This window comes from Orycteropus afer, unplaced genomic scaffold (assembly GCF_000298275.1).
Source record: "Orycteropus afer afer isolate SDZICR_OR568_19922 unplaced genomic scaffold, OryAfe1.0 scaffold00266, whole genome shotgun sequence".
Taxonomy (NCBI): Eukaryota; Metazoa; Chordata; class Mammalia; order Tubulidentata; family Orycteropodidae; genus Orycteropus; species Orycteropus afer.
In genome coordinates this window covers 3622014-3637819 of record NW_006921853.1, presented here as the reverse complement: position 1 = coordinate 3637819, position 15806 = coordinate 3622014, and the positions used below count along the sequence as shown (strand labels likewise).

General features: G+C 50.2%; 1 protein-coding gene across 1 annotated transcript; it reads left to right on the top strand.

The window, feature by feature from the left end:
* Positions 1-474: 474 nt before the first annotated feature.
* KIF22 (kinesin family member 22) lies at positions 475-15597 on the top strand. The gene is given in 13 exon segments (XM_042782228.1): positions 475-532; positions 7196-7391; positions 9981-10108; positions 10197-10351; positions 10572-10781; positions 10861-11091; positions 11222-11375; positions 11482-11617; positions 13320-13488; positions 13976-14141; positions 14384-14451; positions 15054-15434; positions 15436-15597. Coding segments are annotated over 13 exon segments (2214 nt in total).
* Positions 15598-15806: the final 209 nt, after the last annotated feature.

The following is a 15806-nucleotide window of genomic DNA, read 5'->3' as shown; positions in this document are numbered from 1 at the left end:
ATACTCAGCTCAGGGAAAATTCTGGATGAATTCATTCAATGCCTTCAATCACTGCCTGCTTGATTCGTACCGAAATTTGTAGCTACTTGGAGGGAAACAAATCAGGCAAAAGGTCGGCATTTACGCAAATAGTAAGCCTCGAAAACCATAAGCTTAAAGGTAAAGGCAGCCTAGCGCTGGGCGACACTCAACAGCTCCCCTTACGGCCACTGTCGCCAACGCCTAGCCTCTGAGTAGACACCAGAGCGCAGGACTCAACGTCAACGGCTGTGCGGCTCAGGAGGAGCACGTACGCGTTCTGCGCCAGGGGAAGTCTTTTCTTAAAGGACCCGGAGGCGGGCCGTAGAGGGCGGTATAGTTTCGAGCAACACACAGGAGCTTCCGTCCACGAGTAATAGTGATTGGTGGATTCTAGGAGATGGGCGGGGCCTCGAGAAATTCGAATGGGAAAGGCGGCCTGAAGGAGAAGGCTGAATGGACTCGGGGCTCCCAGCTCAGCCGAGACGGCGCGAGATGGCGGCCGCGACCTCAGGTACCGGAGCTTGGCCTAGATGGGGTGGGGGACCCGAATCTGGAGCTTTACGAGGTAGTGAGTTGGGATCTGGTCCAGCTTCAGCGAGTTGTCCCTGGGAACGGCGCAAGGTCGGAATTGGGGGGAAGGGGGCAGAGTAGGGATCCCGAACTGGTCAGCCCTCCTTTCTCCTTTTGTTTGCCGCTCCCCGCTCGGGTGTACTGATTGAGACTAGGCTGCGACACAAGCCTTTCGTTTGAGCCCTTTGAACTTTTCCTTTCTGAGCTTCAGTTTCTTCGTCTGTAAAATGGGGGCAATAACTTCATCTCAGATTACTTGTCAGTACTCGTCTGTCAGTTTGTCGTACTGTGGTGGCCTGTGTGTTGCTGTTAGGCTGGGAGTTATGCCATCAGTATTTCAAATACCAGCAGAGTCATCCGTGGTGGACAGGTTTCAGGGGCGCTTCCAGGGTAGGATGAAGGATATGGTAGCCCACTTCGGAAAAAACTGGCCACTGAAAATCTTATGAATAGCAGTGAGCCGTTGTCTGTTATAGTAGGACCAGGCAGTGTTTCGTTCTGGTGTCCACAGGGTCTCTATGAGTAGGAACTTACTCCATGGCCCCTAACAAAAACACATTATTTGAGTAAGTGCGCAAAAAGTGGCCAGCACTCTAACCGTAAGGACACCAAGAAAGGAGCTGGGTGCATGTTCTGGGGAAAGGGTTCGTGCGTGACCTGATGCTTGGGTATGGGAGATCCCTGAGAGGTGCAAGAGGGCAGGCTGTGGATCACACAGACCAGCAGCCAGGTGGGAGCTGACAGCCTTGTTTGACGACAAAGATTAAGAGGCGCCAAGACCACAGAAGGGGAAACTGTTTGCTTTCACTCTAACCATGGAAGTGAATACTATTTTAGGGTTGGAAGGGCTGTTAGGACACCCAGAATCTTGTGTTTGTTTACATGTGTTTGTCTCTCCCCTCTAAAGTGTGAATTTTGGTCAGCAATCCATAGTGTTAGACACCATAGTTATTTATGTTTTTCCTGTTTGTTAGGCCTTGTGGGGAAACAAGAAGAATGTCTAACACATTTTGAGCCCTTACTGTGTTGCCAGGCACAGTTGTAAGCACTTTGTGGCAGTGAATCATTCAATTAACACAGAATTACCAGTTGGTTGTTATTATTGTCCGTTTTACAGATAAGGAAACTGAGGCATAGATGGGTTACATAACTTGACCAACGTAAAGACAGCTAGTAAATAACAGGGCCTGGGTTTGCAGTCTGAGTCGGGAGCCTCTGTTCTTAACCCTTATGCCCAAACACATGCTGTTCCTTCTCCACACATCCATCCCGCACTCCTCCAAGGCTTGTCACATCTGACACATTGTAGATACCATAAAAACATAAGAATGAATATTATCTCTACCCTAGGGGAGCTTATAGTCATGTAAATAGATACAATGTGATGAAACACATATAGAGATGTGTACAAACTGCTGTAGGGAAGTAGAATATGAAGCCAACCCCTGGAGATTTCTGGGAAGACTTAAGGAGGTGATATTTGAAGTAGGTTTCAGAGATTGAATAGGAGTTTGCCAAGCCTTGGTGGGGAAGAAAAGAGCACAAAGTGTTTTCTTCTTAATGATGTAAACAGGCCAGAGATGCTCTCTTTGGCTCAACTTCCTCAGCAGTGGAAGAGACAGGCAAAAGTTAACCTGAATGAAACTTGAGACTTGGGGAAAATTAGAAATGATCACTAAGCCTCGCCCAATATCAAGGTTGCTTTTAAGAGGAAAGAGATAGATTCTTGTGCTGTAAGCAGTTGTTTCTGTGTGCCCCTCCCCTTCTTCTGTACACTGTGAGCTCTGGGGCAGGATGGCAATTCACCACTTTTATGATGAAAACAGGAAATAAGCCAATGTTTTATGTTCTGTTAGGACTCTAACTGCACTATGAAAGGAGCAAGGAAGGCAAATTGCACCTTGATCGCTAACGCACTAACTGCATGGCGAGGATGAGCATGAATGCAGTTCCCAGATGGAAGTGGATCCGGGCCTCGTCTTCCCACATCTCCATGCCTCATCCCATGGCACATCCTCTCTCTGCCTCTAACCACCCAGACTTAGGTCAGACTTCATCCCTAACCACCCTGAGCTAAGTCAACATCCCTGGCCACCCAGGGAGGGGGCAGATCATAGGGACCAGCGCTAGGCTCAGGAGTCTGCACAGTGCCCTGCCATTCAGACCAGATGGCCTCCCTCTCTCTCCCTAGTCCCCTGGGACTAGGTCACAAACTCGAAGGGCTCTACCCTTCGTCAACCACCTGTGCAGCCTTCCCTGACCACCAGCCACCTGGGGCTGGGTCTACGCGAAATCATTCTGCCCTGACTGCCCCTGCTGGCTCACTGCCTTCTGTGGGCTTGTTAATTCTCTATAATGCCTCACAAATGGAGGTCCTTTACTTACCAAACCAGTACCAAACCCATTGCTGTCAAGTCATTTCCAGCTCATAGCGACTCTATAGGACAGGGTAGAACTGTCTCATAGGGTTTCCAAGGCTGTAAATCTTTTTGGAAGCAAACTGCCACAACTTTCTCCCATGGAGCAGCTGGTAGATTCAAATGGTCAACCTTTTTGTCACCAACTGCGTGCTTAACAGGGTGCCACCGGTGCTCCTTAGAAAGACATGTTGTTTGTTGTTGGGCACCACTGAGTGGGTTTCAACGCATAGTGACCGCACGTACAACAGGATGCAACACTGCTTGGTCCTGGGCCGTCTTCACAGTCATTGCCTGGCTTGAGCCCCTCATTGTTGCCACTGTGTCCATCCATCTCCAGAGGGTCTTCTCCTTTTCCACTGTTCCTCTACCAAGCACGATACCCTTCTCCAGGGACCGGCGCCTTCTGATAAGATGACCAAAGTACAAGAGACAAACTCTGGCCATTCTCACTGCTAAGGAGCATTCCAGCTGTACTTCCTCAGAGACAGATTTGTTTGTTCTTCTGGCAGTCCATGGTATATTCAATATTCTCCCCCAGCACCACAATTCAAATGCATCAATTCTTCTGTGGTCCTTCCTTATTCATTGTCCAACTGTCACGTGCACATGAGGTAATTGAAAAGTCAATGGCTTGGGTCAGGCGCACCTTAGTCTTCAGAGTGACATCCTTGCTCTTCAACGCCTTAAAGGTCTTTTGCAGCAGATTTGCCCAATACAATCCATCATTTGATTTCTTGACAGCTGCTTCCATGAGTGTTGATTGTGGATCCAAGTAAAACGAAGTCCCTGACAATTTCAATCGTTTCTCCATTTATCATGATGTGCTTCTTGGTTCAGTTGTGAGGATTTTTGTTTTCTTTCTGTTGCGGTGTAAGGCATAAAGAACCTTCATTGCTCAGGCTGTTTTCAAAACCTTGAGACAAAGGCCAAACAGAATTCTTTGTCTCCCACGTTTATTCACCAAATCTTAATAGTTTAGCATGTTCTCTCTGAGGACCCATTTTGTGCCAGGCATTGGGGATATCAAGGTGAGCAGGGTGAGACTTATTCGCACAGGGTTCACAGCCAGATGGAGAAGGCAGACACACCTGCAGTTACAATGGAGTGTGATGAGCGCCTGAGGAAGGTGCTAGAAAGAGCTATGAGTGCACCTAGCAGAGGCTTAGCGTGGTAGAGGTGTCTACCAGGGAAGAGTGCTGAGCCGGAGGTAAGATTTAGATGTTTACCTCAGTTGCTTGGGGGTGGGGTTGGGTGGTGAAGGGGATGATGAAGAAAATATTCCAGAGAGAGACTAGCATGTACAAAGGCTCAAAGGTGTGTGAGAGAACATGGTGTGTTATAAGAACTGAAAGAAGAAATTCATTACGGCTGAGATCTTACAGCGCAAGGAGGGAAGTGGAGAGCATGACTGGATAAGAGAATGGCTGGAGAGGAATGAGACTGGAGGCAGGGAGGCCGGCTGGGAGGCTGTTGCAGTCATTCAGCTGAGATGGACAAAGACAGGGCAGTGTAGAAGGAGAAGTAGGAGATGAGAGAGAAGGCAGAGGAAAGAAAGACCCCCATCTTTGGGGTTGTGTCCAGTCATTTGCTTTAGAGACCACAGTAGGAGGCTGAGGTTGCAGAGACGGGGCTGCGTTCTTAGCATGGGTTGAGTTTTTGAGGTTCCTGGGGACCGTAAGAGGAGGTACCAGGGCAGCAGCTGGGAATATGGATCTGCAGTTCAGGAGAGAGCTCTAGTGCGTAGGTGCCAATTAGAAGTCATCTGCTTTTAAGATTGTCATTGAAGCCAAGAGAGCAGGTGACTGTGCCCAGGAAATGAAGCAGGGCAGTGGTTTGAAATGGGGGGGGGGGTGGTGGTGGAGAATACACAACCTCTCCCAGGAGACATTTTGTGAGGTTTGGAGATATTTTTGATTGTTACAGCTTGGGGGTGGGGGGAGGATGGTATGCTATAGAGGCCAGGGGTGTGCTAAATAAATACCCAGCAGTGAGACGCGCCCTGAACAACAAAGGATTATCCGGCCTAAATGTGAACAGTGCCAAGGCTGAGCAACCTTGGTCTAGAAAGAGGAGAGGAGGAAGCTAGGAAAATCATCCAACCCTGACAGAGACTGAGGAGTCAACAGAGAACTAGCAGGACAACCAGGAGAGTGGGTGGCATGGAAACTAAAGGGAAAGTTTGCCTCCCCAAGGAAAGCAGATCTGGAGTGTGAGCGCACGGGGACGTCATCTAGGGCAGAACCAACATGACCACTCATTTATTCAGCAGTGAGGGGGTTGTCTTAGTTATCTAGTCCTGCTGTACCAGAAATACCACAAGTGGGTGGCTTTAACAAACACATTTATTTTCTCACCGATTAGGAGGTTAGAAGTCTGAATTCAGAGTGCAGGCTCTAGGGGAAGGCTCTCGCTCTGGAGAAAGGTCCCTGTCTCTCCTCTGCTTCTATTCATCAGGTATCTTCACATGCCTTGCCATCTATGTCCCCCATCTCAGGTTGCCTAATCTGTTCCTTTTATATCTCAAAGGAGATTGACTCAAGAGACACACCCTACACTGTTACCGTCTCATTACCCTAAGGAAGAAAACCCACTCCCAGAGGGGGTTAGAACCACAGGTAGAAACCAGGGCTTCCACTTGCATTCAGTCATGGTTGACAAAGTCTTCTAACTTTTTCTAAAATGTGGGCGATCCCGAAAGGGAAAATTTCAGGTCGAAGCCCTGGAATGGGGGACTTGAAAGAGGCTTAGTGAGGCCTTTCAGCGCCTGATGTGGATTATTGCCAGGACTGTAGAAACCCAAACCAAACCAAACCAAACTCACTGCCATTGAGTCAATTCCAACTCATAGCAACCCTTTTTGGGTTTCTGAGGTGGTAAATCGTTATGGAAATAGATTGCCCAGTCTTCCTTCTGCAGAGGGGCTGGGGGGTTTGAACTGCCAACCTTTTAGTTAGCAGTCAAATGCCTTAGGCACTACTCCACCAGAGTAGCTACTGCCTGAGCATGCCTGCCTGATGCTGTGCTAAACATTGTATGTACAGTATTTCTTTGAATCCTCAGTCTTACATTGTGAGTATTCAACAGATACTTTTATTATTTTTATCAAGAGAAATGGAGGCTTGGAGAACTTTGACCTCCCCAAGGTCAAACGGCTAGTAGAGGGTACTTGTCTGTGACTCCTGAGCCATTGGGAACGCTAAGATGAAAGTGCTGGGGAGGCCTGGGGTTCCAATCGTGGACCGTCTTTGGAAGCTCTGTCACTAACTAGCAGCTGACCATGGGCAAGTTTAACCCTGCTATACTGAGGTTTCCTTATTTGGCAAGTAGGAGATGAATCTAAAACAAAACAATGCATTTTACCAAGTACTAAATACTATCCTAAGGACTTCTGGTGGCACAGTGCCTACGGCATTTGACTGCTAACCAGAAGGTTGGTGGTTCAAACCCACCAGCCACTTGGCAGAAGGAAGATGGGGCAATCTACTTCCATAAAGATTTACTGCCTCAGAAACCCACTAGAGGTCACTACGAGTCAGAATCAACTCGGTAGCGGTGGGTTTGGTTTTGTTTTTGGTAGATGCTACTCTAAACACTTTTATACAAATTACCCTGTTATTCTCCTAACAGCCCAACGCAAAGGTCTTTTTATTTATCCCCATTTTACAGGTGAGGAAATTGAGGCACAGGGATGGAAAAGAATTCCCCCAGGTTATTTAGTTAGTGGTAAGTGGCAGAGCTGAGATTTGAACCGAGACTATCTCAACTTGAATAACACACTTACTACTATGTGGCCCCTGTGCTGGCTTTTTACTTATTTCGTTGAATTCCAAGGCCCATCCCATTTTGCAGATAAGAAAACTAAGGCACAGACCTCCACTATACTCTGCCTGAGAGTGTGATTTGATTCATGTTTATTCCATCCGCCAGCCCGTCCCTGCTCACCCTCCCTAACAAAACACACACACAGTCCTGCCTCACCAGTTCTCCAAGGAAGCCACGCTTTCCCAGCCCCAGGCCTTTGCGTGTGCAGTCCTTCTGCCTGGAATGCATGTGAAGCTCCCAGAATGAAACTATGTCAAGCACCTCCTCCTTCCAGACTCCCGACTTTCACTGCCCAGCAAAGCTGGTTCCTGCCCCTCAATGTCACCACGATAATACAGGTCTAAAACTTCTCTCTCCTGCAGGAGCTGGTCGCTGTCCGCTAAGCAAGGTGAGGGCTGGCCGGCGCCCACCTCCTGCCCGAGTCAGGGTGGCTGTACGACTGCGACCATTTGTGGATGGGACAGCTGGAGCGAATGATGCCCCCTGTGTCCAAGGCCTGGACAGCTGTTCCCTGGAGATTGCCAACTGGAGGAACCACCAGGAGACTCTCAAATACCAGTAGGATTCAGCCCATTTCCCTCTTGTAGGCCTGCTCACAGTATCACTTGTCGAGTGTGTCTCAGACCCACCTCTCCAGGATGCTTGATCCCGCCTTAGCACAGCTTTGGCCCCCACCACTTTCATTTGTCCACTCAGGAAATGCTAAGGGTTACCTATATGCCAGGTGCCCTGTACAGGACACTGGGGAGAGACTGGAGGCTGACTCACATTCTTGCTTACAGTCTCCTGAGGGCGGTGGGTACAAAGGGGAGAAGGCAGAGCAAAGATGAGCAGGGGAGCCCCAAGTGGGATCTAGGGGAGTATGGGAAAGGTTGGGGGCAGCACAGACCAGCCAGTCAACCCAGGCAGCAGCTGAGTGGTGTCAAAGAAGATTACCCAGATCTGGGGACAGAATTTTCAAAGACAGCCACTGTAAGGTCCAAAATCTGTGTCTTGTCACTCTAAGTATAAAAACGGTGGTACAGCACTATCTGACCTCCTCTAACATCACCAGAGGAGAGAGAATCACCATCAGTATCAGCCCAGAGCTGATTCCTATGAGGTGGAGGTCAGACGTGCCTCTTCTCACCAACCTTTTCACCAATTCTGACACCAGCTGTCCCTCCCAAGGCACTCTCTACGTCTCTGCTGGGTTGGATGATTTGCTGAAACAGCCACTCAGAAGTCACAGATAATGCTCATGATTATGGGGTTTATTAGGGAAGTAATAGGTTACAATTCATGATCAGGAGTGACTCAGGACATGGTTCTTCAGTCAGGACAGCTCTTCTGCCGTATCTCCAAGCAGGCCTCTCCCTTGCCTCCTGGCCCCCTTGGGCTGGCCTCTGCCCTGCTTGGTGAGATGTTACAGTCAAATGTTACATGTTACCAAGCTCCTTAGCTCTGCTGATAAGTGCCCAGAAGTGTCCTAATCCTCCAGGAAGCCTCCTGCCTGAAGGCACTTAGCTCTTTTGCTCCGTGGATCCGCATCCCACTGTAACTGCCTTGCTCCATGGGCCAGCGAGGCCACCACACCATCTCATACCAGTCTGCCGCCACCATTTCTCCGCTGCCACTTCTTGCCATCTCGTGCTCTCTCTGATGTTACGGCTATCTCTGTCTCCTGGGTCTAGGAGGTTCTCAGCATAAGGATCCTGGATCCAAAGGACACACTCCACGCCTGACTCTTTTCTTGGTGGTAGTGAGGGCCCCTCCTTTCTGCCTCTGGGATGGTTCATTTTAAGCCTAATGGGTTGGCAAAACTGACCAGTCCCCTCATTAGGGTACCATATATCTTATTTGCATAATCCCACCCCACAAAGGTGCCATGCACCTTTTTGCATTATTGGCAAGCTGTCCAGTCCCTTTCATGGGCCACAATCACCATATTTGCATAGTTCTACCTAATCATTTAGTGGGAGTTACAAGACCATGGCAAGAAAGGCCATATAAAAGTGATCTATCACACTGCAGTAGGCCAGAGAGTAGCAAACTGGCCTGCAGATTAAATCTGACCAGCAGTCTATTTTTATAAAGTTTTATTGCAATACAGCCACACTCATTTATTTCACACAGCTGCTTTCCAACTACAATGGCAGAGCTAAGCATTTGTGACAGGAACCATATGACCCACAGAACCTAAATTATTTACTCTCTGGCTCTTTACAGAAAAAGTTTGTTGGCCCTTATTTTAAGCCCTTGACAGTTTGGCTCTGTTTCCTTCCAGCCGCATCCCCCAACACATGCTTTATTCCACGTACACTCAACTCCCTGCTGCTGTCTGAGCCACAGCTTCTCCACCAGCATCCAGTGACTGGGCTGCAGGTGTGTTGAGTCTGTCAAAAGCAGCATCCTCTATTTACCCCATCATGATATACAAATAAACCAAAACCAAACTCACTGCCATCAAGTCAATTCCGACTCACGGTGACCCCCACTGAGTTTCCAAGGCTACAGATCTTTACAGAAACAGACTGCCTCATCTTTCTTCCACGGAGTGGCTGGTGGGTTCAAACCACCGACCTTTTGGTTAGCAGGCAAATGCCTTAACCATTGTGCCACCAGAGCTCCTTCAACATATAAGCACTACTTTCTCTATATGTTGCAATGTGAAAGAGGTTGGGAAGCCCTGCCCTCTCATACCTTGACTTGTCTGTGTGCTATTCTTGAGACCTACAGTTTCCTTCTTTGGCTTCTCTCTGGCGAAAACTTTCAAGGCCCAGTTTACCTCCATAAACCATTTACTGGGTCTGAGGCGTTGAGCTGAGCCAGGTCCCTGCATTTAGCTTATGAAGCCATTCCCTCAAGCAAAGTCCGTTACTCCTCCTAGTGTATTGTCATCTTTGTTTCCTGAATCATAGTCAGGTATAGATATCTGTCCCACCAGATGCAAAACTCCCAAGAGCAAGATACAGATTCACCTTTGTATCCCTAGCAACAATGCAGGGACTTGGACAGAGCAGGTGTCCGGTGGGTACTTTTTAAGGTCTTCGTGCAGGAAGGATGAACGATGGAAACCTTGCTTTTAAATTCAAGGCTGATATTAGGCTCTAGGTCTTGGTGAGAGTGGAACCCTCTGCTCAACCTCTTCTTTACTCCTACCCTTAGGTTTGATGCTTTCTATGGGGAGAGAAGCTCCCAGCAGGACATCTATGCTGGTTCAGTGCAGCCCATCCTAAGGCACCTGCTGGAAGGACAGAATGCCAGTGTGCTTGCCTATGGGCCCACAGGGGCAGGTAAGGGAGCAGACAGGACCAGCTACACATCAGAAAGGGCTTGGGAAGGCAGTTAGGAAACCTCCTGACTTTCCCACTCTTTCCCCAGGGAAGACGCACACCATGCTGGGCAGCCCAGAGCAGCCTGGGGTGATTCCTCGGGCCCTCATGGACCTCCTGCAGCTCACAAGGGAGGAGGGTGCTGAGGGCCGGTCATGGGCCCTCGCCGTCTCTATGTCCTACCTAGAGATCTACCAGGAAAAGGTGAGGCACCACTCTTGTTGAGGAGGGAAGAAACAAAGGGCCAGCATAAGGCCCAGTTCTAGGCCTGCGGCTCTGCTCTAGCAAGGAGGGGAAGGTAAGACGTGGAAAGACAGAGGATGGGGTAGTAGATGGTATAACTCTTGAGATCTGAGCTGAGACTGGTTCCCAGGAAGGAAGTGTATGTCTGGGGAAATGACTTCACCAGTCACTCCCCAAACAGGTACTAGACCTCTTAGACCCTACCTCAGGAGACCTGGTGATCCGAGAAGACTGTCGGGGAAACATCCTGATTCCGGGCCTCACACAGAAGCCCATAACTAGCTTTGCTGATTTTGAGCGGCACTTTCTGCCGGCCAGTCGAAATCGGACAGTGGGAGCCACCCGGCTCAACCAGCGCTCCTCCCGCAGTCACGCTGTGCTCCTGGTCAAGGTGAGGTTCACTGACAGGGGTGGAACCTAGGAGGCCCCTGGAGCCAGAGCTAAGCTCGGGGCCCTTGCTCTTACCCCAGGTAGATCAGCGGGAACGGTTCGCGCCGTTTCGTCAGCGGGAGGGTAAACTCTACCTAATTGACTTGGCTGGCTCTGAAGACAACCGACGCACGGGCAACAAGGGCCTACGGCTGAAGGAGAGTGGAGCCATCAACACCTCCCTCTTTGTGCTTGGCAAGGTGGTCGATGCGCTGAACCAGGGCCTCCCCCGTGTACCTTACCGGGACAGCAAGCTTACTCGCCTGTTGCAGGTCAGGCCACCCATCTCAAGAGCTAAAGGGGCTGGAAAAGGTTCTTGGACCTGCTGGGGTGTTGGGGACAGCAGTCAGCAATGGAAGATCTGCCTCTCACCCATCCACCCTGCCCATTCCCTTCCCTCAGGACTCTCTGGGTGGCTCCGCCCACAGCATCCTCATTGCCAACATTGCCCCTGAGAGACGCTTCTACCTAGACACGGTCACTGCACTCAACTTTGCTGCCAGGTCCAAGGAGGTGATCAACCGGCCTTTTACCAATGAAAGCCTGCAGCCTCACGGTGCGAACTGGGAGAGTCAGGAGGGGAAAGGCCAGGTCTGGACGATTGGGGAACTTGTCGAGGCCACCAAGCATTGGCAGAGGCTGACAGCCCCATCTTCCCACAGCTTTAGCACCTGTTAGACTGTCTCAGAAAGAACTGCTGGGCCCATCAGAGGCAAAGAGAGCTCGAGGACCTGAAGAGGAGGAGACCAGAAGCCCGGAGCCGCTAGCAGCCCCAGTGTCTGCCTCCCAGAAGCTCAGGTGAGTATGAAGATGGCCGTAGGTGTGTCCCATTCCCTGTTGTGTCTGGGTTAGCTGCAGGCAGTGGATTTAGCCTGACAACCTTGAGCAGAAACTGCTGTGGACTTGTTCTCCTCCACTGAATTCACTCAAAACCTCCCTCTAGAATTCACTGGGGTGCTAAGATCAATGCTGCTGCCTGGGGACCTGAGGAGGCCTCCTCCTTGGGCTCCTACCTCCCTCCTTTCCCATTTTCCAACCCCGTTAGGTTATCAGCAAAACCTCCTATTTGGGGGCAGCTATTTCAAAGACTAGAACTTTTGTTTCTTGTTCAAAGAGTAATCTCGACCAGACCTTGCAGGAAAAGAGGATGAGCCCAAATCAAAGGAAACAAGGGGGAGAGACGTCTTACTGAGAGCCCTTAGTCTGTGTGTCCAGCCTCCCTGTGACTTTCCAAGGAGCCAGTTGCTATCCTGACTTGGCTCTGTTTCTACCTTCAGTCCAAACAAAGCCTCTCAAAACTAGGGCCTTCTTCCTTAACTCTGCTAGCCCCTCCTCACGGCCCAGGATGCCCAGTGTGCAGTACTTTTGCCTCCTGTGTGTGGCTACTTGACCCTCCCTGACTCCAAGTTCTAACTTTGCCCTGTAGCCGTTAGCCCAAGGTAAAGCATCTCAACTGTATAGGTCCCAAATCTACTGAACAGAGGTTGACCTGAGGTGGCCAAGGATTAGTGCACACCCTACCCCAGGGGAGCTACTGTATGTAGTTGGGAAAGGAAGCTAAACACACAAGGTTGCCTACTCACTCATGACCCGTCTCAAACTTGTCCTTCCCAAGCCATCTGTCAGTAATCCCCCCTCCCTTGTACACAAACTGAGAGATACACACACATGTGTATTGTGTGTGAACAGACAGACACTCGAGGCTCAGGGATGAGATGAGGTGCATCAGACCCAGACAGACCCTGCCTTCAGGAGGGCTCACTTTTCAGTAGGGGAAAAAGGCTGCAGAGATTAGTAGATGGATGGTACAGAATGCAATGAGGAATCACTGCTTGTTCTGTGAGCGTCAGAAGGGGAAAAATGATTTCCAGCATTCATCCACATATTTTCTGATCCTGCTCCCAGGCACTTGAACAAGACAGTCCCTGCCCTTGCATTGCTCAGAGTATAGTAAAGAAAGACACAGTCAGCTAGGCATCTTGGCAAAGGTGGCATCAAACTGACTTTTGAGAAGGAACAAATGTTAGGTATTGCCATGTGCTAAAACCCAGCTCAGGTTAAATCAGAATTCTGCTTAAGCAGGCCTTCCCTACTGTCCACAGGATAAAGGCTTGGCACTTGAGGTTTTCAGTGGCTCTTGAGTTTCCATGACTGCTCCTCCAAATGGAGAGGCACCCAGCCCTTGCTGTTTCCTTAGCATGCTCTCTTACTTCCCTTGTTAGACTATGCCTCCAGGACAGGGAGGTGTCTTAGATACCTAATACCTGACACTCCATTGTTCATTAAATGCTTGTTCTCATCCGATCTGGCATCCCTGAGAGGTTACCTGGACAGGTGATGATCAATCCTCACTCTACTGATGAAGACACCACACCCTGAAAGGTTGGACGATTTGCTCAGGGTTACCCAGCAAGTGAGCATCAGGGTTCTGGACCCAGAGGATAAACCAAGTTAAGGCATGAGAGGAGAAAGGCAGGAATAATCTGTTCCATCCACTCAGCCCACTGCAGAAGCTAAGCAGTATGGACCCAGTCATGCTAGAACGCCTCTTGAGCTTGGACCGTCTGCTGGGCTCCCAGGGGAGCCAGGGGACCCCTCTGCTGAGCACCCCAAGGCGAGAGCGAATGGTGCTCATGAAGACAGTGGAGGAGAAAGACTTGGAGATTGAGGCAAGTGTTGGGAAGGTGGGGTTGGGATTCCTCTTGGCCTTGAGAAGTAATCCCAGATTCTTTAGGGAGAGAAGGACACTCAGAGGCTAGATGAGATCCAGTTTTTACCCAACAGGGAATTCCTTAGTTCTCCAGCTTTTGCTTGAATGTCCTTAGCAAGGCTGAGCTTTGAAAGATAATTGAGGTCAGATGTGAAGCAATGAGAGAAAGATTCTAGGGAAAAGAACAAACCTTAGACATTGTCCTTTCCTAAAACTCAGCTCAGTTTAAGTCAGGTGTTTGCTTCCCTTCACTGTGTCACAAAGTGGCTTGTTTCACTCCTGGGCATCACAGATTAGAAAAGCAGTCATTATATTGGCCCCCAGCTGTCTTCTGGTATCTTCTCCATTGGTCCTCTTCTTGCCCTTAGATCCCTCACACTCACTTCAAGTGTCCCTGGAGCTGAGTCTGGGTCACATCTGTCTCTCTCCCTGGTCCCTTCCAACAGAGACTTAAGGTGAAGCAAAAAGAACTGGAGGCCAAGGTGCTGGCCCAGGAGTCTTCGGGGGCAAAAGATGAAAACTGCTCTCCCACAATGCTTAGACCCCTTGCCCACCGTACAGTCTCAGTGGCTAAGCCCCTGAAAAAGGCTGTCGTGATGCCCCTACAACTGCGTGAGTATGGCTCCCAGAAAACCAGGATCCCAAAAGGAAGTGTCGGGGCATCTCAACAAACTGCGGTGCATGTCCTCCCCGCGTGCCAGCTTTGGGGAGGGGAGGATCTAAAGCACTGCTGGGTGGGTGTTCCAGGTTATCTCAGAGCAGCTAGGGGATCCGAAATGGGAGAACCAGGTAGCTACCAGGGAGAATGACAAGTGGCCCAGGCCCTGACTACAGTTTCCAATTCCTGCTTTCAGTGCAGGAGCAGGCAGCATCCCCACGTGCTGAGGTCCATATCCTCAAGAAGAGGGGCCGGAAGAGGAAGGTGAGTGTAAGCCTTCACCTCCACTAAAGGGTAGTGAGCTCTAGTGGGAGGAGCACTAGCTGGGAGATAGAAGACTTGGCTGACACCAGCTGTTTGTATTACAAATCTTCCAACTTGGCTCTCTCTCTGACTCAGTTGCTATCTACTAGATACAATGTGTCGCCTGGGTCCTGACCTCTACAAACTTAAGAGCCCACTTAGGGAACATGACCTAACCATGTAAGCAATGAACACTACCAGAGCTACCCCCAAAACAGATAGGATTGGGACCGGGGGGTGGGGGGTGGGGTGGGGGTGTCAGCATTTACTGAGCACTGTTTCCCATGGCTTGGCCAACCGTGAAGGACAGTGTATGCTTGCCATTTTCTGATGAGGGGCCAGATTACAAAGCTTACTGTTTTCCATTCATTAACTCGATTGATCTTCAGACTCTGAGATAGGCACTAGCATCGCCACTCACAAGTCAGATCCAATGGGAACTGGCCCAGAGAATGACCAGGGAAGAGTTTTTTCAAAGACCCGAGGAGGGAAACAGGCTACGCTTCGGGAGTGGGGAATGTGGCAGAAGAGTCCAAAGGGCTGACCTCCCCCTAATCTCATAGCTGGAGTCCCTGGATGGCTCTGAACCTGAGGAGAAAGCTGAGGACTGCTGGGAGCCACAGATCAGCCCAGAGCTCCTGGCCCATGGGCGCCAAAAAATCTTGGACCTGCTGAACAAAGGCTCAGCCCGTGATTTAAGGAGCCTGCAGCGCATTGGCCAGAAGAAGGCCCAGCTCATCGTGGGCTGGAGGGAGCTCCACGGCCCCTTCAGCCAGGTAAGAGCTCAGGGAGGGCAGCACTGGCATCCAGTCGGAGTTGGGGAGTGGGGAAAGTCTGGCACCCGTAGAGCCTTTCTCCACCTTTCTCCAGGTGGAGGACCTGGAACGCGTGGAGGGCATATCTGGGAAACAGATGGAGTCATTCCTAAAGGTGACGTCTCAGCTCAGCCTCCTCTCCTCCCGGAGCCCCAGCTGCCCTCAGCTCTTAAATGTGGCTTCCTTTGCTCCCTCTTGCAGGCGAACATCCTGGGCCTCGCCGCGGGCCAGCGCTGTGCCTCCTGACTGCCGTCTCCTCTACACTCTACCTGTTTGCTTAATCCATATGTAACAGCGTGTTGTATAAATACAGTTTTTATTCCGGTGTTTCAGCCTCATTCTTGGGACTGCGGGAGATAGGGGAGGAGACTCGGGTATGATAGCCCCTTGGATCTGCCGGCAGCTGTAGCGGCGAACTTCTCTGGGGGCCATCTTTGGGAAAACAAGAACCAGCCCAAAAGATAGTAAATAAACCACTGAGATGGGGAGGGGGAAAAGGAC